The following is a 20,429-nucleotide window of genomic DNA, read 5'->3' on the forward strand; positions in this document are numbered from 1 at the left end:
TATAAACCTGATCGCCTCTTCCATCGTGAGCGCGACTTGTGCTATCTCGAACTGCTCTTTGCCCTCGCGAGGAATTCCAACTGGCACCCCCATTTGTTTAGGGATCACCATATAGATCGATGCATTAGCATTATTGCAGAGTGCCGCTTCACGCGACATGCATTTTACCTGGCTGGCATCCTCCTCCGAATCGTACCTGAACAGTTGTCGGTTACATCACTCGATTCTATCACAGAGAAACAGCGGTGGTACATGATTAGCGGTGCATGGTCCCATGCCAATCTTATCATAATAATTGACGACGTACACTTTTTCGAGTTCCTTCCTGTTCTCGTGGAAGCCACGAAGAAACATATGCAGATTTCTTCTGAACCTGGTCTCAAGAAGCTCATCACAGATGTGGAGGATGTTCTCGAAGCACTGGAGAGTCGATATTCAGAGCAGGGAGAGGGAGAGGGTGTCGTCGTTGCTGTGAAAGAGTTGAAAACTGTAGCCAGCGATATGCTTGAGAAGTTGGTCAGCAGTAAAGGACTCAGTAGTCCCTGATTATGACAGTATTTACAAGCTGTTCTAGTGTCTTTGGACCACAGGGAGCAATGCGTGAGGGAATAAGGATCATCACTAAATCAGTCATATTTATCCATATATGTGTTAACTATGCTATACTACTCCTCATCAGTGTAGTGACTTTGCGGCCCAATTTTTATGAGCTGAACCCGTTAATTGATTGTACATCTGGGTTGGGTCCAAACTCTAGATACGTATTGATATTTCGATTGCGATGAATGGCGCCAACGCTAATATGCTGAAGTTGCCATTGATTTGTGTTTGCATCACACAGGCCACGCGGCTGGTCGAACAAATCAGCTTGCAAATCATATCTCTACTCATTAAAGTATAGTCAAATGTGTCATATTACAGATACCTGAGCTATGCAGATGACGACTCACAATTTCAAGTACTCCTACTAGTAGTTTGTCCCTCCAAAAGGTATCCTTCAGTTCTACCACTTTCAAAAAGAGATACTCTCCTAGTAACACTTTTATGCCTAAGGAAGCCCGACGAACTGATCAAACCACCTAAACACTTCGTAGTGCCATTTCAAACTATCCCAGTCAAAGCATCAGCTCATGACCGGCGTATAGAGCTGCATACATACCTATTCCCAGCGTTTAGCACCCAATGGTTCTCATCTGGGAAGATCAAAAGGCGACTTGGGACGCCCAACCTATATGCGTGTCGATCAGCATGAATCACCCGCTAGATGCGAAAATGAATGGAAACGATAGGCGCAAGGGAACAGCATATGAAGAACCAGAACGAAAAATAAAACGCACTGTTGCAACGCATGGAACACCGCAATCCCATCTCCTTCTGGGAGCCTGTAATCCTTGCTGCTATGAATTGTCAGCTGTGGGGTCGACCATTTAGCAACGGTATACGCGGGGCTGTATTTCCGCGAGGCTTCGAATGCGGCAGGCTCCCATGGACGTCCTCCCCATTCGTGATTGACCTTTGGTGTGTTAGTTAGTATTGCAAGGCAGGGACTGGAGGCGCACGAAGAATAGTTCGTCTGTGGCGTAGCCGTTGTAGGTTGTGTCGAATACCTATTTTATGTAGATGGATCAGTGTCTTCATTTGCTCTTTGATGCAACAAGAGAAGACGTACACCATCGTGGCAGACCAGTGCCTTGAACCCAAAGCCAAGCTCGGGGTTGCCTTGAATCCAGCTGGAAACGAGAATTAACACACAAGAAGATATCAAGGGCGACAACGAAATGACACGTACTTGATTGCATATCCGCCATAACTAGCACCAGCAGCTACTGTGCGGTTTTGGTCAATCTATACGCAGAAAAATCGACGTCAGGATGCGTTGAGGGGGAGGAAGACAAGGTGCAGAACCTCACCTCTGGGTATTCTTGAAGGATATACTTCCACCCCATCAACAAGTCTTGGGTGGGGCGGCCTCCCCAATTTTGATTGATGCCATCTGTGAATTCTAGTATATTGCGTCAGCACAAGAGCAGACAAGATAAGAGGGTAACTCACTCTGTCCAAATGAAGTAGATCCCGTTGGATTGATAGCAACGACTACATATCCCTGGCTCGCAAAAACTAGAGCACGCGTGGCCCAAACATTAGGTAACCCTTGCAAACCAACAAAAGGAAATCGTATACCATTGGGATTCCACCGCGTTGACCACTGATCAAACCAAGCGCTCTCTGGACCTCCATGAATAAGCATCACCGCAGGCCACTTCCCATTAATCCCACGTTCGAATCCAGGTGGGGTAATCACATAACCATGTGTGTCCTGCTCCTCAGCCGTACCTTTGAACCAAAAGTCCTTACCGGGAGAGAGATCTTTGCCCTGGAGCCCAGCAGAAGAGAACGAAGTAAGGCGCGTAAGCGTCATCGCCTTCACATCTGCGTTCATTCCTGCTAAGAGATTCTGCTCGACTGCGTCAAGCCCACTAAGCTCGTACACCTCATTTGGAGAAGTCAAACTCGAAAGCGCGAAGGTGGCTCTGCCACCTGGGATTGGCGTGAAGCCAGATATAGAACCACTGGAGGTGAGGGCTGTAGGTTGAGTGGTCTGTGTGGCATTGGAGGGAGGTGTAGGCGGGACAGCCAACGCAAAGACCTTGATGCGGGCGTGATCACCAGTGGTGGCGTAAATGAGGGCAGAGGAAGGGGAGAACTGGGTTTGGGTTAGCTGATTCGTACGATGACAAAACGTCTTGGAGGGACGAGTGAACCCGTAAGGAAATGACAAGGACCACGATTTAGGAGATAGGAACGAAGGTATTAAGGACAATCGAATGAGGATGAACTCACGATAATAGAATCAGGGGAGCGGTCCCAGTCTTCTGTGATAGTGAACCGGACGTCTTTCTTGAGATCGTAGATCACCACTTTCGCACTGAAGCATGTGAGTTGACAACGTGGGAAGTGATATATGGGTCAGTGAGAGGTGCATGCGTTGAATCAAAGTCAGAACAGTATGAGTCATATGAACAGGTCGCATGACCCACCGATCACTCTCGTGCCCATCAAGAGCCAGTTCCAGCCAGGCGACCTTATCGCCAGAAGGGCTGAACACGGGGGAGTGCGTCGCACCTTGGATGCCCGAGGTGAGCTGTCTGAGGTCATTTCCGTCATGCGTAACAAGGTGAATCTATGTGGTAGTGTGTTAGTATAGAAAGAGCAATACACGATTGCACGTACATTCTGCCTGGTGTGCACAGCCCTGGGAAGTTGTGGGTCCTTGGCAGTGAAGATAGCATGCGTTTTGGAAATATCATAGTCATCTGCCTCGCCGAACGGCTCTACAGGGGAAGACTAGCTCAAATCAATTTCACCGCCATCCCGAAGCGTAGAAACAAGCACTCACGAGTCCCGTCCCCTTCAGCACGTTCACGTAAGTTTCCCCCAGTACCCACTTCGCACCTACTTTTGCCAGACTGACACCAATGAGAGCCTTACTCTTGGGACCAACCCACGTATCCCACTGGCGCTCAAACGTCTCATCATACACCAGACCCGAATTGCCCCGATTCTCATACGCCGTGTCCTGCTCCTTCACAGTCTCAACGAGGCCATCAGGATAGACGTATGCGGAGAACATGAGGCGCTGAGCGCTGGGGCTGTAACGGAACGCACTTGCAGTGGTGATGGGAAAGGATCCTACGTAGGAGGAGAGATCGGAGGAGAGAGGAGAAGTGCTGATGGGAATGGTGTAGAGACTCTGTGTGTCATCTTTTGTCACGATGTGTGCGATGGTGCGAGAATCAAGCCAGAAGGCATCGCCGCCATCTGGCAAAGGAATGTCGTAGGTCTGACCATCGCCGAGAGCGATGACAGAGAGTGACTTATGGGACCTAGCAGTCAGGCAGTGAACATAAGTTACGATTATGGAAAAAAAAAAAAAGAAGGGGGAGCATACTTGCAGTCCTGAAAAGAGTAAGTGCTGACGGGTACGATAGCAAGATCACCAATATCGTTTGGCAGAGGCGCACTAGGCCGAGGAAGGGTGAGCATATCTCGTGGGGATAGTGCATTTGCAGCCTCGCTAAGGGTAAAATCTGGAGCCATCTGAGGAACTTGTGGGGCAGAAGCTGGTGGGATGGAACTGGAATATAATGGCACCTGAGCAGCGAAGCCCAGCTGCAAGAAAGGAAGTATACGCATCAGGCGTGAACTTTGAAAATAGGCTTAAGTATACTATGGTCTAGTGCACCATGGCCTAGACCTAGCTAATTCAACACGAAGTGCTCAATTTAAAGATGAATTATCACTCACGGTCACTTGGTGTTGTATGCAAACCTGTGAAAGCGACCAAGTATCATGTGTTCTCGTGGGTAAGTCTGTCGGAAACTCAACTTCAAGTCTGGTTGGCAGGAGTCAGCTGCTGAAGCTAAGTGTCAGACGTTCCACTATTTCTTGACGGAAGAATTCGACGCTGAGCTCCCTTACATGTCATGATTCCCTCTCTCGAATGCGTGGAAGGGATACTAGTAACAGGCAAAACCCAGGACCAAAACACTGAAATTTCCGCCATTTGACTTTGACTCCTCATACGAAGCCGCATGCCGAATTGAAAAAAGCACATCGACACCACTGCGCCCATTGAATATTGGACCATGGAACAATCGTATACTGTTCAACATTTCAACTTCATTGTTCATAGGCTATTTCTTGTGTTCCACAATATATTGTGCTTGGCTCATACTCAGGCTCGGGCCATTCTTGCTTTGCACATTATTGCATGAACCCTGCTACAGCGGTCAATTCTACATTCCACACTTCGGTTCCTCATATATAACCCTCATGGATTTCCCTGATACCGACGCCAAACCTTTCCCATCTGCTCAAATCAAGTCTTCCTCATCTACCTCAATCAAACATGTCCTTCCTTTCCCCCCACACAGTCGACTTTCCAAAGCTGCTCTTGGAAGACATGGAGACACTCGCGGTCAACAGACTGTCCTGGATTGCAGGATATGACATTGAGAAACACGTAAGTACGTTGTACGTTTTTACTGATCTTCAAACCAACTTTGGTGTCCAGGGATGGATTACATTACAGGGTTTGTATTGCGATGAATTTGATTACGATCAACATGCGTGGAGCAAGCTGGTCAAGGACCAACAGACTAAGGTACGGGCGGGAGTAATTCTCGGAACATTGTCTCGCAATCTAACGCGTTTGTTACAGAATCTCATGCAATCCGTATTGAATGCTATTGGATGTTTTCCTGGCATTCCACGTTCAGTGAAAGTTTGGAAAGGCCTGGTGTGTTTTGAAGGAACATTCCTGCATCACTCTCGTTTACATTTACCCTTTGTAGAATGTCCTGCTGAAAGGAGCTCCGGGAACGGGGAAAAAGACGGTTGTTCATGCTGTCTGCAACATACTCAAGCGCCCGATGCTCCCCATTTGGGCCAGTGATATCCCAGACCTTGCCGACGTGCAACCTTGGGCCGCCAAACTAGCATCGGTATGTACCATATGCAGCACGCGATACATCCCTGACGCGACGTGGTGGTTGCTTAGCTTGCGATCAGATGGAATGCGGTGTTGGTCGTAGACCGTGGAGATGTACGTATCGTCTTTTAAAGCTTCCATTATATCCCTTCTGATGATGCGTCCCACAGTCATTCATGAAATTTCAAGTACGTTCTTGATCGTTGTACCCTTGATGCTGTTCTAGTATAGCTAATTCATCATCAGAACCGCGTCGAGATGATGATTCAACAGTTTGAGTCGCCCGGATGTATCTGTTTGTGGCCTGCAGTGTTGTCAGACGCTCAGCAGGCAATATTCGGGCCGCTCACCGACAGTGCGTACCCTGGCTATTTGGCCTGACTGCATCACTTACTTTTCCCTGTTGCAGCCATCGAATTCCCCGATCTCGATCGGGCAGCCCGTCGCCAACGTTGGCTACTACTCTTTGGCCGAGGTGACCTAGCGGAAACTATCCCTAGCGGCGAACATGTCTTTGTCCCTACCGTGAGGGATACAGAGGCGTGGACCTTACTTCGAGAGATCGAGAAAATATTGTGGTACAAACTGGATGGTAATGTCATGTTTAACGCTGGATGACCTAATGGCAAGTGCTGATGCGGTACAAACAGGAGTGCAGATCGAAAATTGGCCACAAGGTCAGCTGGGTAAGATGGTTGATATTTTGAAGTTGCCTGATAACTAATCAGTGCCTCACAGGGGACAGAAACCAACTCCACAGGACATAAAGGAGTATCTCAAGGAATGGGATGCGCCCCTTTCTGTACGGAAAAAGATGTCACGGTTTTTTGCGCTTCGTGAGATGCATCGACCCGACTCGGCGAGTAACTCGTGATGGGACCATGTTCCCAAGCACACAATGAATGTTGCACCTGTTTGACATACGTGCTTGCTGCCTTGTACTTTGTGTATATGTGTTTATAGCTCAATGAGATTGTAGCTTATCATTGTGCATGCGAAATACCCATATCCATGTCATGAAGGAAGGGGACGGAAGACTTTGCTGGCCCATCAGCTTCTTGCTCCTTGCATGCAACGGGCTCTGAAAGACACTATTATATCGTTCCATACTCATCGCGCGCGTGCGGCTTATAAATGTGATTCGACTTGGTGCATTGGAAAGAATAAATCATTTCAATTGAAAGTTTAACTGCAGCCAAACGCCTAATACCATAAGGTTGCTGTGCTGGTTCTCGGGCGTTCAAAGTTTATATTGTATCACAGATGTCTGCAAAGATGTTCCCGAAGGCAAGCATGTGGTCAAAAGCCTTGCCCTCGACCTCTGATCACTGGCGTGGCACTTTGGCTCATCGACTCAGACGAACGTGTGGATTCAAAAAGCTTTCGCTTCTATTAGTATAGTACATAACATAGGGAAGAGCATCGCAAATAAGGAAACATCACAGTCCGCACTGGTCAATAATCGAAGCTGGCGTGCTTGGTATCGTACACAACGGGAACGCATATCATGGGCAAACTGCAGAAATAAGTGGTGAACTTGGCTGGAGAATCATCTACTTCTGTGCTGTCAAGTCCTTTGCTGCGGGTAGTTGTTGAATTTCGAATTGTCACTTCACAACGAAGCGAGGGACGTACACATGCGATTTTCAAGGATGAAGTCAAGAATATTTATCCCTAGTTCCTTTTTCTCGAAGCCTGAGCGAGAAATCTTTTTCGCTCCTTTCTCCACCGCGACGGCCGTCGGAGATTTCAGGTAATAGTCCACGGCAGACTCGACGCTCTCCAGTTTGTTGCTGGCATTGTTCGGCAGAAAGGCAGAGTACTCAAGGACGATAATAGTAGCTGCTTCCTGTTATAAGAACTAAAACTGATCATATGCCGGGAAACTAACCAATGCCAGTATGGATGATTCCGTTTGTAGCAGTAGTAAACAATGATCTCTTCGCAACCTGTTGCACAGTCTTACAGCGCTGAGGATTGATGCGAGCAAAATAACCTACCACAGGCTGAAGAACGCGGATAATGTCACTTTTCTCGATCCCGCCCTGGCAACAGGTTGAAGATGTGGGTATCAGGAAAACCTCACAGAGAAAAGTACTTGCATGCTGTGAGAAAGAAATGTCAGAATCACGAGGTGACACATTGACATTTGGTTAATATCAGAGACGCACATTCTAGTTGGTGAACCGTGACAGTTGTAAACAATCAAACGTGTGCATGGGTAACTTACAAACTGTCAAGAGTTGGAACTAGATGAGATCCGCTATGTGACGGTGAAGATGTACCATCTATGGACGTACAAGCTGATTTAATAAGACTGTTTGTCAGTGGAGTAATATAGGATCCAGATGAGACATGATTTACACACATTCTGCGAACACATCATAGATACAAGAGATTATATGGATAGAATCCTTCAACGATTGGAATATACTCACACGCTACAGAGTGAAAGAACCAGTCAACACATTTAATGCTTCATAGTATGAGGGTAAAACGACTCACATTCTGCACAGGGCAAGAGAATATGCAAGATATGTGAATATGAAAAATAAGCCATCAGGGAGGGGCACTCAACGAACTATGCATATGAGCAATTGTGATTCGACTCGTCTGATAGAATAGAAGATGCTCACATGAGGCTATGGACACGAGTCAAACTATTCAGTATTATTTCAATACGAGATATGATCAAGACACATACCACCTGCCAAACAAACAAGAAAAAGATGTAAGACTTCTGCACATGGATTATAAACAGAAAACAAGCAAGGCACTCACGTGCTGTCAACAAGTAAGCAGTAACGATTGTCAGCATCAGTCGAGAATTAGAGAGCATAAAGGCACTCACGTGCTGTCAACAAGTAAGCAGCAGTGATTGTCAGCATCAGTCGAGGATTAGAAGGCATAAAGGAACGTGCATGCTGTCAACAGGCGAGCAGCAGCAATGAATGGAGATCATGAGCATTGGTCGAGGACTCAAAATCATCAAGGCACTTACTTCCTTTCGACCGGGGAGCAGCAGCAATGGATGGGGCATGAGCATAGGTCGAGGACTCAAAACCATCAAGGCACTTACGAGCTGTCAACAAGTGAGCAGCAGCAATGAATGGGGATCATGAGGATTGGCGAGGACTCAGAAGCATCAAGGCACTTACTTCCTATCAACAGGAAAGCAGCAGCAATGGACAGAAATCATGAGCATCGGTCGAGGACTCGAAGCCATCAAGGCACTTACTTCCTGTCAACAGGCGAGCAGCAGCAATGGATGGGGATCATGAGTATAGGTAGAGGACCCGAAACCATCAAGGCACTTACGAACTGTCAACAGGGAGCAGCAGCAATGCATAGAGATCATGAGCATCGGTAGGGCACTCGAAACCATCAAGGCACTTACTGTCTGTCAACAGGGAGTGGACGGGGATCATGAGCATTGGTCGAGGACTCAAAACTATAAAGGCACTTACATTCTGTCAACAGGCAAGCAGCAGCAAGGGATGGGGATCATGAGCATCGGTAGGGGACTTGAAACCATCAAGGCGCTCACCCGCTGTCAACAGTCGTGCAGCAGCAATGAAAGGATATAATGAGCATCGGTAGAGGACTTGAAACCATCAAGACACTCACTTCCTGTCAACAGGCGAGCAGCAGCAATGGATGGAGATCATGAGCATCGGTCGAGGAGTCAAAACCATCAAGGCTCTTACCCACTGTCAATGGACAGGGATCATGAGCATCGGTCGAGGACTCAAAACTATCAAGGCACTTACTTTCTGTCAACAGGCGAGCAGCAGCAAGGAAAGGAGATCATAAACATCGGTCGAGGACTCGAAACCATCAAGGCACTCACATCCTGTCGACAGGCGAGCAACAGCAAGGGATAGGAATCATGAGCATCGTCGAAGACTCGAAACCATCAAGGCACTTACTTCCTGTAAAAAGGCGAGTAGCAGCAATGGATGGGGATTATGAACATAGGTCGAGAACTCCAAACCATCAAGGTACTCACCCACTGTCAACAGGCAAATAGGAGCGAGCCATCAGTAATATTCATGCTATTTGACCTTCGTAAACTGCCATCTTACCAGCTGTTAACGATGTACAACTATAATCAAGGAATAAATATCAGACTGTACAGTTTCAGCACTTCGATATTTACCATTCATGAGTGTTACCAGGGCATTGTCAAACTGAATCAATCTTCGTCTTACATTTAGATGTGGAAACCACTTAGCAATGTCATACTGATCAACTTCATAATCGATTGGCCCAGATTGCTGATGCGCACGGTTGGCGAGTGATCTAGATGATGCTGGAAGTAAAATATTTGACCTGCAACTGTGCGACTCACTTGACGGCACACTTGATGCAAAGCTCTAGGTTCGAATGCTGTGTCGATATCAAGCACAGTTGCAATTCTTCGTTGTCCAATGCTAGAGTGGTGTCTTCTAGTAGAATGTTGCAGTTCGTATTCGGTTTGTCCATATCTAGGATGGCGAAATCATACCAACTTTGATGTGGCATGAGTCAGTCTGAATCACTCACTCTCCAAGCGTACATGGGACTTAGGATGAACACAGTTTTTAGGATCGTACAATCGATCCAAGACACCTGTGTTCATGAACAATTCTTCGACCCGTTGAGGAATCCCTTTTAAGCATTCTCCTACTGATGCCCCTTTCAGTTCCTTCTTGAGTTCTCCGAATGCGATTGGACGTAAAGCTTCGAATTTGGTGAATATCACAAGTACGGGAACTGAAGACGGATCATTTAGTCCGAGACAAGCATAGGAAAATAGACCTGGAAACTCGCTGTGCCCCGTGTCGCACTCGGAGAAGAATTTTTCCTCCGACCGTTGGAAGGTTCGACAATGTTCGTCCATTGGAATACAATACCTGATGGAAATCAACAAGCGCTGAACGTCAGGAGGGAGTCACTTACCAAATAGCATGGAGTCGCTCCTCCAACATCGTCGCATTTGCCCGTTCTGAGATGAAATTCTTCATGTTCTCGAATTCTTCTTCAGAACCCGCTTCGAACCCGCATGAGTCGTGGAAGACGAAAGCGGGATTACTTTTGAACACCATCTCGTTTCTGATGTCGTGATTTCCACGCTGATCATCTGTCAGCATATAAATGCCTGCAGGGAAAATGGTGCACGCACCTTGATCGATGATTTCACGACGGCTGCATCGATCTATCCGCAATTGATCAGCGATAAACCCGTGCATCGCATAGATCATCCATCGTACCTTGTGTCCTTTGGTATCGTGAATTTCTGGTTCATCCGTGGTATTGCAGACCTTGTGAAGAATGGACGTTTTGCCTGCGTTTGCTCTTCCTATGATCAAAACTCGAAATCGTCTAACCATTGCCCTGAGGGTCTGAACGTTGATGGTTGCCATGGGGAGATCTTAGTGTGCGTCCTGAAGATCTGGTTTATGATGAAAGTTGTACTGTGGTACAGAACGAGATCGCAGCGAGAGATAACAACGAAGTTGAACAAACAAATACGAAGCGAGGGCTCGTATGGTTTATGACACAACAATTACACACGGCGTCTATTTCCCTGCATCGGGGAATCAATTCCACCTCGAACTGTTCACTCGTCCGTACGATAAAGCACAAGGATTACACAACTGATGTTGAACAAGAGCATCGATAAAGACATGAACTACAATGAACAATCAGAATACGATGAAACGACAGCAATTCCCTCTTCCCTACCTATCTAATTGAGATTTAAAAACAGCGATATCGGAAACCTCTATAGATGGAGGTGAGCTCGATCTTCCTAGGCTTTCCATACGAATGATCGGATATTTTAGAACAAACAAGGCAACGTAGGGATGCGAGACACCCTCTGGAATGGGTTACATGCCGTGGTGCTCGAGAGGGTCTGCATTTCTGGAGTTTTCCTAAAAGGTTTGTATATGACTGAGTGGTGACAGACCAGTAGGTGCCGGCGCGCGTGTTGACTGAATCGAACGTCAACCATGCTTGTCGGACTGAGGGAAAGACCAATGTAACGTACCGTGGAAGCTTGTGTAGTCATAGATAGCTTGGGACAGGTTTGGTACATGTCTGCGGATGAGTCTGACTGTGCGGTCCATCATACGGTCCATCATCAAAATTTATAAATTGGCGCATATCTTGTCGGGTATCAAATAAGATGTACCGGCAAACATACGCTTAAATTCGAAGTTTGGCGTGCGTCTTACTGGATTATGACGAAATCTGCCTCAAGAACCCTTGAATTCCGACTCATGAACGGAATGGACAAAGCTTGCTGTAACTTCAATTCCGTTTGACTAGACCCTCCTTCGACTCTTCCCCGCCCGGGTGCCTACTGTGATGAGTGATGTATGTCTTCAGCCTGGCCTCTTCTGTTCGTAGCGAGCTCCCTCGTATTTTTCAATGGTATTGAGATCATATAGCGTCCATGGTCGTGATGTATGAAGTACACGATCTTGCCTTGAACGGACAAAACAGTATGCTTTAGCAAGAATGCAGTGAGCATTGGGACTCGCGGTGCGAGCTAAGACTCACTAATAAATGCCTTGGATCCAGTTTCAAAAACGTTGATGGAATTGTGGGACATAGCGTTGAATGCTGGGTGCATGGTATGGGCGACATTATTTCTGTTCTCTGCCGGTGTAAAAATCCTCGGAGTTGCCTATGCCATCTTCGAGGATATACAACAATATGGTCCATAAACCGGGGAAAGCGAGTGCTGTTCCGTAGAATGTAAAAGCCTTATTGGAGCAGTAGTAGACAAACAACTTTGCCGCAGCGTTTGGACATGAAGGAGTTTGTGGGTGATAGAAAGAAGCACCATAACGGTTTAAGAATGCCTGGATGCGTCAGATGTCGATCCCATACGAACTTTTCAAGTGTGACGAAGTGTGACGTCTTTCTTTGATAACTAACTTAGCGCCAAAAAAAACGCTTCAGGCTCATGTTCTCATAGCACACTCATGGTTTTTATATGCGGCCACAACGCACGACTAAATTGCATTCTTCTCCAGCCCTAAATGAAGGCATTGATGCCTTTCTGTGGTCGGCTCTCCTTGCGCTGTATCAAACTAATCGTAGTGATGCCAAGTCAACTGTGAGTCTCCCAAGTATGATGTCTTAGTATTGCTGACACCTTCTCTTAGTTTGGTAGTTATGTATTGCTTTCCGCACAGCATAAATTCTCGCTGTCATCTGTGGCTATATATCGTCAGAGTAATGGCTACTTCCGAAATATGAAAGACAGCAGAACTAGCGAAGATTTTATCAGCCACAATTGCAGTATGCTCACCCCAAGAGGAACTTGAGGCTTTTCAGGCCAGCATAGGAAATTTATGTCTACGCCAACTATTTGATGTTGAGGGTCGAAGTGCAGGTCAGTTGAGCGGAAAAGTCTACCTTGCTGCCTCTTGCATGTCTCAAGGACCTGTGTGTGCAGGCTATCTCAAAAACGATTGCTTGAGCGCTTGGTGTCCTCGCTGATTTGGCTAATCCTCGCTGGCAACGATGGAGAGTCTGTCGCGACTTCAACAGCTAATGCTGTTCATCTCGTCATCCACGTCGTGATGATATTCTTCGTGATGTTGTGGGCGAAACTTTTACCCCTTCAATATTTTCCGGCTCAATGCGGTCAGCTCTGCTTGTTCGCATCTACGACTGGAGTTCTCCACGCGCTGTACACTTCACCTGAAGCATTCCTCTCGACGGTGACTTTAAAGCCACACCCCTCAAAAAACTCCCGGATGTCATCGTATCGCAGATTGTTCTGGACCCGCCAGCTCGCGCTATTATCGCGCACATTACTTTCCTCATCGGCCATTTCCAACACTACCCGTGGTTATCGCAAGCCGTACAAGAACGCGTGCTATCTCCGTATCTTGTTTGCTAGTTCAGGGCTGCGCCGGGACTGTGGAAGGTATCGTAGGAGGCCGGTGGTATGACGACTGATTGCCAGGCGAACCGTGACGTGGCAGCCTGGTGCGTTCGTTTTCCTATGATTGTTATCATTTACTGATTCTTCGTATTTGTTTATTTATTTATTATCTATACAGGTGCCGAGAGATCTACCCGCAGCGGTCACTCGTCTGGTGGCCCGAAACTCCGAGTCGCATATTCCATCATGTCGACTGCTAGGTCGTACATATGTCTGCCCGTGTAAGACCCGTCATTTTTGTCGGATAGCAGGTTGTGTCGGTAATCTTAGAGCGTCCCGAATCTCTAAGCCTGTAATTGCCTTCAGGCAAGTTGTCGAGCAACGCAACCTAGGTAACGATAAACTAGTTTAAATGCTGACCGTGTTCCTTACATAATCATGATCGATGATGTCATTTCTACTATAAAGCCTCGACTTTCAGTTCCACTCCACCATATCATTATGTCCTCTTCCACCAAAGACAATGCACCCCGTCCTCCTTCAAAGGACGTTGAACCAACCAAAATTGACACCGCACCACAACAGGTAGGTACTTTATTCATTCGATTAATCTCGCTTAAAAGTAACAAGTAAACGCAGCTTCCACTTCACCCTGGTGATGGCACTCATATTCCCGCAGACCAGATTCGCAAGCCCTCTGAGGTCGAATCGCAATGACCCAAATATAAATGTGGTAGAGATCCCTGCAGAGATAAAACGGTCCCCCACCTTCAAAGAACAAGTATTTGGTGAGTGTCTCATACACTTCGAACATGCAAAGTTAACATACGGGTAGGTTATGCCAAGGTATTATCCGCGTCGATTGTAACTCATACTCATTACTCATTAATTACATTGTCAACTTACACTCAGGTCATCCGCGGAACAGTCAGTCACTTGTTCATCTTGTACTCTTCTCATAGTTTATTCGTATACAGGCACTTGGTAAATCAGACGTCAAGGAGCACGGGGAACAAGTCTTGCGGGGTGAAGAGACCATTCCGGTGAAAGGCCGTCGAGGTTCGATTGCAGAGTAATACCTTCGTCGTGTCAGTGGGTTTCCCTGTACTCTATTACTCGAACTGCATCATCCGTCACCATATGTGGTATTGTATATTAGGGCATTTGAGGTAACATATTTACCCATGCCACAAGTATAATCAGCCGTATACGAGATCTCCCGAATGTTCAAGCATATGGACTTGCCTTGAAATGGGTGATTCGAACGAGATTGGCGACATGTGAATCGACGGCATTCTCAAATTTCAATTGATAAGCACGCCGCCTTGTGGCGCTGTCGCCGTGAAAAGGCTAATTCCAATTTCTACTAACCCCTTTCAATTGAAATACAGAGACAGTCACTACTTACTGTGTTCAGCATTTGGGCAGAAACCCACGGAAGCAACGCTTAAAGGCGCGAAGCTTATTAGCGCGCTCTCGCTTGAAAACCCCACTTGGACAACCACCATTACGACGTTTCTCCATGCCATCTACTTCACCTGTCTTCGATGAAAAACTTATCGAAGAGTCTTCCCCACCTTCAAAAATGTACACAACCAACCCAGTCATATCTAGCGCCGAGTTTGTCCTTGAGGTAAATTTTCATCTAGACGTAGTCTGAGTGAAACACATTTTAATCAATGATACATCAGCAAACAAATATCGTCAAAATCAACGACGACGCGGTCAAGAAAGCCACACAATATGTCAATCCAAACTTTTATATGATTCTGGAGCGGTCGCGTATCTGACAGATCCACGCAGATTCTGCAAAAAGTCGCTTCAGAGCCCTATACCTCCGCGTACATGGCGCACGCAACCCCTTGCACATCTGTCCGCCAGAACCGTATGACCAAGACGATATACTCACGGGTGCATGTCTGAACTGGATATTCCTCATCTCTTCTTTGAATTTCAGTTTTTGGTCAGAAAAGGAAGGCCAGCTGGATCGGTATGGCGTTGAATGGCGGGCTAGTTGGAATAGCCAGACAACGACGGTGCACACTGGATACTGGAGCTTAGTCGCTGCTTTGAATCGAGGTGGGCAAATCTTTCGTTTTGTTATTTAGAGAGTCTGAATCTGGCTGAATCGGACCTACTAGCGTTAGAGGAGGGTATACCTATCATCGATCCCCAGTTTTATTCCTCCGAGGCACTATGCCCAGACTCGCTGATCGCGCACGTATTCCGCCCCGCCCCGCAATCTTCTGAATCGATCCCTCTGCTTAATGAGCGCCTGGCGATCATGCGCGAAGTCGGTGCTATATTGTGTAACGTAAGTTTTTCCCTGTGTGCATCTATGCATGGTTTATGGACGCACATTAATGTATAGGATGAATTTGGAGGTTCATACCTAGGGTTTTTACAAGCCTTCCAAAGAAGATACGAGAATCAGGGCACGGCGCTCGACCTCGTCCAATTCGTCACAGACTCGTTCCCGAGTTTTAGAGATGACCGAATGTTCAATGGACGACGAGGCAAGTCAATATTGATCATGACACCCAAATGGCGTCTTTCAATTTCACGAGACTAACGAGTCTATGCTTACCAGTATATTTCTGGAAACGGTCTCAAATTCTAGTAGCAGAGACCTGGGCAGCCTTCTACCCTGAAAGCCCCTACACCCCACACCCGATCTTCCCCGGCCTCAACGGAGCATGCATCAGCTCCCTAACGATGTTCGCAGATTACCGCGTCCCCAGATCCTGCACCACCTGCGCATCCTCGCTTATCCCCAATCGCTCAAACACGAGCTGTGCGCTGGCACACAACTTGAATCTGGATCGAGAGAAGAAATGAGCTTGCGCGCAGCGAGCATCGTTGCTGTTGAACGGATCCGGAGTGAGATGGTGAGGTGTGGATCGGATTGGGAAGCGAGCTGCGTTTTGATCGATTTTTACCTTTGGGATTTGGCTAAGAAGCTGCAGGGGGGGAAAGAGTGTCTTGAGGGGATTGAGACGGAAGATATCTTGCCTGTGCACAGGACGAGAAGTATTTGGTATTAGGTTCTTTGGTTATTGATAGATGTAGACTTCGTATTCCCTCGATAGTTTTTATAACCTCTTTATTAGCGATAGGATTCTAAATTTCTCGCATTTCAAATATAGACATGACAGGTTCCAGTGAAAGTCCAGGCCAGCTCGCTCACGATCACAGCTTTCGGTCCTCTTGATGCGGCATGCCACTCAAGGTTTCGACCTATGCCACACTTGCAAGTGAACTCAATTGTGCAAATGTGAGGAAACCAACACCGGGTCACGACGTACATGTGGATCATCAAGAACGCGTACGTACGTGTGTACAGAGTGTATGACGCAAGAATGACAAGACACTTGGCTTGCGATAGCGTCGATAGTCTATATGTAAACGACAAATCATAGTCATTCATGATATCATGAGCCGTAACTGGATTCTGAAGGAGCCCCAAATTCATCTGAGGAAGGTATCGATGGAGGACCAGCCTCAAGTTGTTCGCTGAATCCGATACCAGATCCATCTCTTGGGTAGGGATCCGTTGCAAGTTGGACAGGAACTGTGAGTCGCAGTTCCTTGAAAGGCGATTTGGAGAGATCAGGCGGGGTCATGGTCAGGACTATACAATCCTTTATGAATGTGTCTTAGCTGAAGCCCTCAACAGAGATGTAGAGCAAGTGCTTACCTTGATGGAAAAACCACCCGCCCTGAAGCCTCCGACCTTGATGTCAGGACTGATATAAATATCTCCTGAGAATGCAGTCCAGTGCACCACCGTCACCCTATAGAATCACGTCAATTATCTAGCATCCTTTTCCATGCGCACTGCGTGACATACTGCGTGTCTGAAGGCACCTTCGCCGATACAATCAACTCTCCAAATGTCGGTGCGAGTACCAAGTATCAAAGCATTACTGTCGAGTGAATGTATCAAAATGTATCAAGCAGACTCGGAGTCACAAAGGAAGTACAAACCGAACGTCAACAGTCGTCTGCCTCAACAACTGTATTTTTGTGTGCTGCGTTTTCAGAGACGCGATTACCACCGGTCCAAAAGGCATAAACGCAGCAAGAGACGTTGCCGAAGATGAAAACATGATGTGGAAAGGAATGGACTCTTGTGTGCAGAATGTTCGACTAGCTGGGAGATATAACTGACGCCCGGGAACCATCAGGGTTGATATATGCATTCATTCACAGCATCGACCAACCTTTACCATAATGTCGTGTGCTCCCTGATTCGCGTGAATCAGTGTCGGAAAGACCTTCCATTGCGAGTTCTCGACTATTCCCCATTGACCAGGTACTAGAGGTGGCGGTAATGGGGAAGATGGACGAGTGCGAGGAAGGTACTCAAACGGAGTGGAGACTGACCTGTAAACTGTGAAACGGGGTTCAGACGATTCGACATAGATAGAAACACACACAATCTCCACCCCCCAATAAGGTCGACTTAACTGCATGCGGTATGATGTTTGGTTTCACGGCAATAGCGCTAATGCTATAATTAATCCTCGCCCGAAATCCAGGGAGGCCAGATAGGTGGGCCTCGTGGCTTGGTGGGAGGGGCTATGCTCGTGATGGTCAAGATGCTGTTCAAACATCGCGCCGCTTACATACATAAGTTTTTCCGCCGTCCGAAAAGGTGGTTGGAAGAAGGAAACTGAATGGGAGTGAACGCGGGCATGGCGCTTCGTAAATTCTGTCCTTGACCCACAGAATTGTCTTGTTGAAAAACAATTTGCAGTTTGTCGTCCCGCTTTCAGCCAATTCCTCCATCATGAGGGTACCTTCAATCTAGGGGAATTTGTATCAGACTAAACCCCTATTCATCTGGCTAGTCCGCTCACTTGAACTTCAACGCTGGTGATACCATCTCGTTTGTGAATGTCGAGGGTACCCTCCACGCTGGCGCCATAACCATAGACAGGAAGCGTGACTTGGTCATCTTGGCCGACAAGACGAAGACTCACGCCACCATTTCTAGATTGCTTTACAAATTCACGCGGCGACCGGTTCGGGTTTAGACGCGCATTGTAAGCTAAACGGTATTCGTGAGCCTGAGGATAGCGGTATACGTTGGTGAATGGTACCCGGGGAGAGTCACATTGGTTGCAGTGGACATGGTAGTGAACTAGCAAAGTTCAGAAGGGTCCATTTCCTTCTCAATGATCCAGTGTTATGTGGAATGTCGAGCACCATGCGGGTCCCCAGCTATACTTAAACTCCAGCTTCCCACTCCCTTCGGCGTCCACACTAAATGAGTATTAGTTTCGGCCCAAGGTAAACTAAAGTTCCGAGTAGGGCGCTTCCTCGACTTCGAAACTATGTTTCAAATCTTGGCCCAGACACAGTTAGCCTCGGTATTGTGATCAGTATGCTACGCTGGGGATGTGGACAAGAAGATCATATGACACTCTCACACGTCGGGCATGCTGTATCGAACGTGTATTAAATGGATGAGTAACCCTAGCTCGGAATGCGGAAGTAATTCGCCTGTGAGCTCTTCCGTCCGTCTGCCCTCGAGAATTTTATTGTCAATTAATCTATATATTGCCTTGAGTGACCTTGCATGTTTTCATACTACTAATAGCAGATTCCAGAAGAGCCCTGGGTCTTTATAACGCTTTTAAACTGTTCGCAACTCATGCATGCTTTCGATTGACTCGACACTAGGTAGCGTACAGATATATCTTAGTATGGAGGATCGCTTGTACCAGTGTACGAGTCGTACACTTTGCTGTTCATATCCAAGATGTACTTAAAACCCACCCTTGCCACGAGCCCGCGCGATACTCCCCTGGATCCCTTTGACCATTCCTCGAAATCCTGACCCAACACCAGTAGAGTCCGTAAGTGGGTTTCCGTTCATATCACGGTATATGCCATCTTTCGCCACCTCATGTAAATGCGTGTTCTGATTTCTCCGTATGCCATCAAACCATTCCCGACATACCGTGGGGCTGTCGACCATAACGTTCACCTCTTGACTATGATACCAAGACTGCGTGTCTGGAAAATTTTGATGAGCATCAATGAGTAGGCCATCGGGTGAGAACAAGTCATTACCTTGGTACCGTTGCCTACGATTCCAACAGAATCGTCAATGATCATTAGTTTCACCTGAAATTCGATAAGGATTCTGCTAGTGTCGTCATAAGAAATAAGACGAACATGACAGTTCCGTTTCTGCGCGGACGCATTAATGGGCTTGATTTGATCCTTGCCTGAAATAATTACAGGTGAGTACCCGAAAGACACCCTCACGGGAGAAGCACATGCCTGTATACCAATAGAGTTTGAGTTTCTCTTGCTCCTCGTCAATTAACTGTGCGAACATCGTTTTGGATACTTCCTCATTCGTGCCCCCCTGCCCAGGAAGTGCTTCCCCACCATCATTAAAACCCACGTCTATATACAATGTGCACTCGATGCCGCGCCTGACTGCATTCAAGATGCCTTCAACCACAGGGACTGCATTTAAAGTCGGACTTTGGATGAAAACCTTCCTTTGGGCGTATTTCAGCCCTGCAAGCCAGGCTGCATCCTGTGCATTGTGCAAATTACTGGCGATATTTCCAGGATTCCCGTTCGGCGCACGGTTTACCAATACCATGGGACATTCTCCATGACGTGCGTGGAGAATATGTGGGGTATAGTCATCTCTAGATGATGATGGCGGCTCGTACTGTATAGTAGCATGCGTATCTGGTTGATCTCCGGCATCTGCACAGCATCAGGCCAGCGAACTTGGATGGGAAACAAGATAATGCCTTACTGAGGTGCTCTGTAATTGTCTTATAAGTCCCGGAAATGAATGGAACTTGTGCATCTAGAGACCCAGAAGAGGCAGGATCTTCCTTTCCTTCTCTATCAAAGTCTCCGTCGTGTGTGCCGCCGGCCTCCTGCTGCAGTGTCCTGAAAAGTTCCGCCCCATCTCTGCCATCCAGAATGGAGGTCGTGGCGTATTCATTATCCATTCCGAACTTATAGCCTCCCTCAGGCGGCCGGTACCGCGTATTGAGCAACGGAAGGGTG

At 47.1% G+C, this 20,429-nt stretch overlaps 7 protein-coding genes across 7 annotated transcripts; 3 read left to right on the plus strand and 4 right to left on the minus strand.

Annotated features, from left to right (window-relative positions):
* Window positions 1–868: 868 nt before the first annotated feature.
* On the minus strand, window positions 869–4,352 carry EDB93DRAFT_1147530 (Alpha/Beta hydrolase protein). Its single transcript, XM_041449529.1, has 15 exons — window positions 4,306–4,352; window positions 3,950–4,255; window positions 3,398–3,884; window positions 3,232–3,345; window positions 3,039–3,181; window positions 2,842–2,926; window positions 2,182–2,704; window positions 2,053–2,118; window positions 1,911–2,002; window positions 1,790–1,845; window positions 1,670–1,730; window positions 1,560–1,607; window positions 1,338–1,513; window positions 1,160–1,228; window positions 869–1,106 (listed from the first exon to the last, which is right to left on the minus strand). Exons 2-15 carry the CDS (start codon window positions 4,192–4,194, stop codon window positions 1,049–1,051), a joined length of 2,223 nt encoding a protein of 740 aa, XP_041307596.1. The 5' UTR covers window positions 4,195–4,255; window positions 4,306–4,352; the 3' UTR covers window positions 869–1,048.
* A 427-nt stretch (window positions 4,353–4,779) lies between these two features.
* Window positions 4,780–6,611, plus strand: EDB93DRAFT_417335 (uncharacterized protein). Its single transcript, XM_041456313.1, has 10 exons — window positions 4,780–5,023; window positions 5,075–5,164; window positions 5,222–5,299; window positions 5,355–5,504; window positions 5,561–5,605; window positions 5,662–5,679; window positions 5,738–5,846; window positions 5,901–6,083; window positions 6,142–6,177; window positions 6,230–6,611. Exons 1-10 carry the CDS (start codon window positions 4,910–4,912, stop codon window positions 6,256–6,258), a joined length of 852 nt encoding a protein of 283 aa, XP_041307597.1. The 5' UTR covers window positions 4,780–4,909; the 3' UTR covers window positions 6,259–6,611.
* A 3,227-nt stretch (window positions 6,612–9,838) lies between these two features.
* On the minus strand, window positions 9,839–11,132 carry EDB93DRAFT_1282408 (GTP-binding protein; the record flags this gene model as incomplete). Its single annotated transcript, XM_041454462.1, has 5 exons — window positions 10,744–11,132; window positions 10,656–10,688; window positions 10,433–10,605; window positions 10,037–10,386; window positions 9,839–9,978 (listed from the first exon to the last, which is right to left on the minus strand). The coding sequence occupies exons 1-5, from the start codon at window positions 10,894–10,896 to the stop codon at window positions 9,839–9,841; spliced, it is 849 nt and encodes a 282-aa protein (XP_041307598.1). The 5' UTR covers window positions 10,897–11,132.
* A 2,748-nt stretch (window positions 11,133–13,880) lies between these two features.
* Window positions 13,881–14,455, plus strand: EDB93DRAFT_1250634 (uncharacterized protein; the record flags this gene model as incomplete). The annotated part of the gene is made up of 5 exons (XM_041453040.1): window positions 13,881–13,964; window positions 14,059–14,167; window positions 14,215–14,225; window positions 14,292–14,306; window positions 14,357–14,455. The coding sequence occupies 5 exons, from the start codon at window positions 13,881–13,883 to the stop codon at window positions 14,453–14,455; spliced, it is 318 nt and encodes a 105-aa protein (XP_041307599.1).
* Window positions 14,456–14,901: 446 nt separating this feature from the next.
* On the plus strand, window positions 14,902–16,528 carry EDB93DRAFT_1147627 (uncharacterized protein; the record flags this gene model as incomplete). The annotated part of the gene is made up of 8 exons (XM_041449530.1): window positions 14,902–15,012; window positions 15,071–15,124; window positions 15,183–15,220; window positions 15,337–15,458; window positions 15,521–15,693; window positions 15,751–15,895; window positions 15,970–16,112; window positions 16,172–16,528. 8 exons carry the CDS (start codon window positions 14,902–14,904, stop codon window positions 16,421–16,423), a joined length of 1,038 nt encoding a protein of 345 aa, XP_041307600.1. The 3' UTR covers window positions 16,424–16,528.
* On the minus strand, window positions 16,529–18,796 carry EDB93DRAFT_1147631 (uncharacterized protein). The gene is made up of 10 exons (XM_041449531.1): window positions 18,499–18,796; window positions 18,242–18,451; window positions 18,012–18,188; window positions 17,819–17,960; window positions 17,603–17,772; window positions 17,367–17,545; window positions 17,230–17,305; window positions 17,164–17,173; window positions 17,077–17,141; window positions 16,529–17,020 (listed from the first exon to the last, which is right to left on the minus strand). The coding sequence occupies exons 1-10, from the start codon at window positions 18,514–18,516 to the stop codon at window positions 16,811–16,813; spliced, it is 1,257 nt and encodes a 418-aa protein (XP_041307601.1). The 5' UTR covers window positions 18,517–18,796; the 3' UTR covers window positions 16,529–16,810.
* A 356-nt stretch (window positions 18,797–19,152) lies between these two features.
* Window positions 19,153–20,371, minus strand: EDB93DRAFT_1337409 (uncharacterized protein; the record flags this gene model as incomplete). Its single annotated transcript, XM_041455363.1, has 5 exons — window positions 19,153–19,395; window positions 19,461–19,514; window positions 19,566–19,618; window positions 19,659–20,117; window positions 20,170–20,371. 5 exons carry the CDS (start codon window positions 20,369–20,371, stop codon window positions 19,153–19,155), a joined length of 1,011 nt encoding a protein of 336 aa, XP_041307602.1.
* Between the last annotated feature and the right edge of the window lie 58 nt (window positions 20,372–20,429).

The sequence above is a fragment of the Suillus bovinus genome (genome assembly GCF_016758785.1).
Source record: "Suillus bovinus strain UH-Sbo-P2 chromosome Unknown EDB93scaffold_29, whole genome shotgun sequence".
NCBI classification, from domain to species: domain Eukaryota; kingdom Fungi; phylum Basidiomycota; class Agaricomycetes; order Boletales; family Suillaceae; genus Suillus; species Suillus bovinus.

Coding starts and splice junctions, on each gene's coding strand:
- EDB93DRAFT_417335 (XM_041456313.1), top strand. CDS start 4,910: ATGTCCTTCCTTTCCCCCCACACAGTCGACTTTCCAAAGCTGCTCTTG. Junction 5,024..5,074: donor GATATGACATTGAGAAACAC/GTAAGTACGTTG, acceptor TTTGGTGTCCAG/GGATGGATTACATTACAGGG. Junction 5,300..5,354: donor TGAAAGTTTGGAAAGGCCTG/GTGTGTTTTGAA, acceptor TACCCTTTGTAG/AATGTCCTGCTGAAAGGAGC.
- EDB93DRAFT_1147530 (XM_041449529.1), bottom strand. CDS start 4,194: ATGCGTATACTTCCTTTCTTGCAGCTGGGCTTCGCTGCTCAGGTGCCA. Junction 2,003..2,052: donor ATCTACTTCATTTGGACAGA/GTGAGTTACCCT, acceptor GCAATATACTAG/AATTCACAGATGGCATCAAT. Junction 1,608..1,669: donor CACTGGTCTGCCACGATGGT/GTACGTCTTCTC, acceptor TACATAAAATAG/GTATTCGACACAACCTACAA.
- EDB93DRAFT_1147631 (XM_041449531.1), bottom strand. Junction 18,189..18,241: donor TCACCAGCGTTGAAGTTCAA/GTGAGCGGACTA, acceptor AAATTCCCCTAG/ATTGAAGGTACCCTCATGAT. Junction 17,021..17,076: donor CGGGTGGTTTTTCCATCAAG/GTAAGCACTTGC, acceptor ACATTCATAAAG/GATTGTATAGTCCTGACCAT.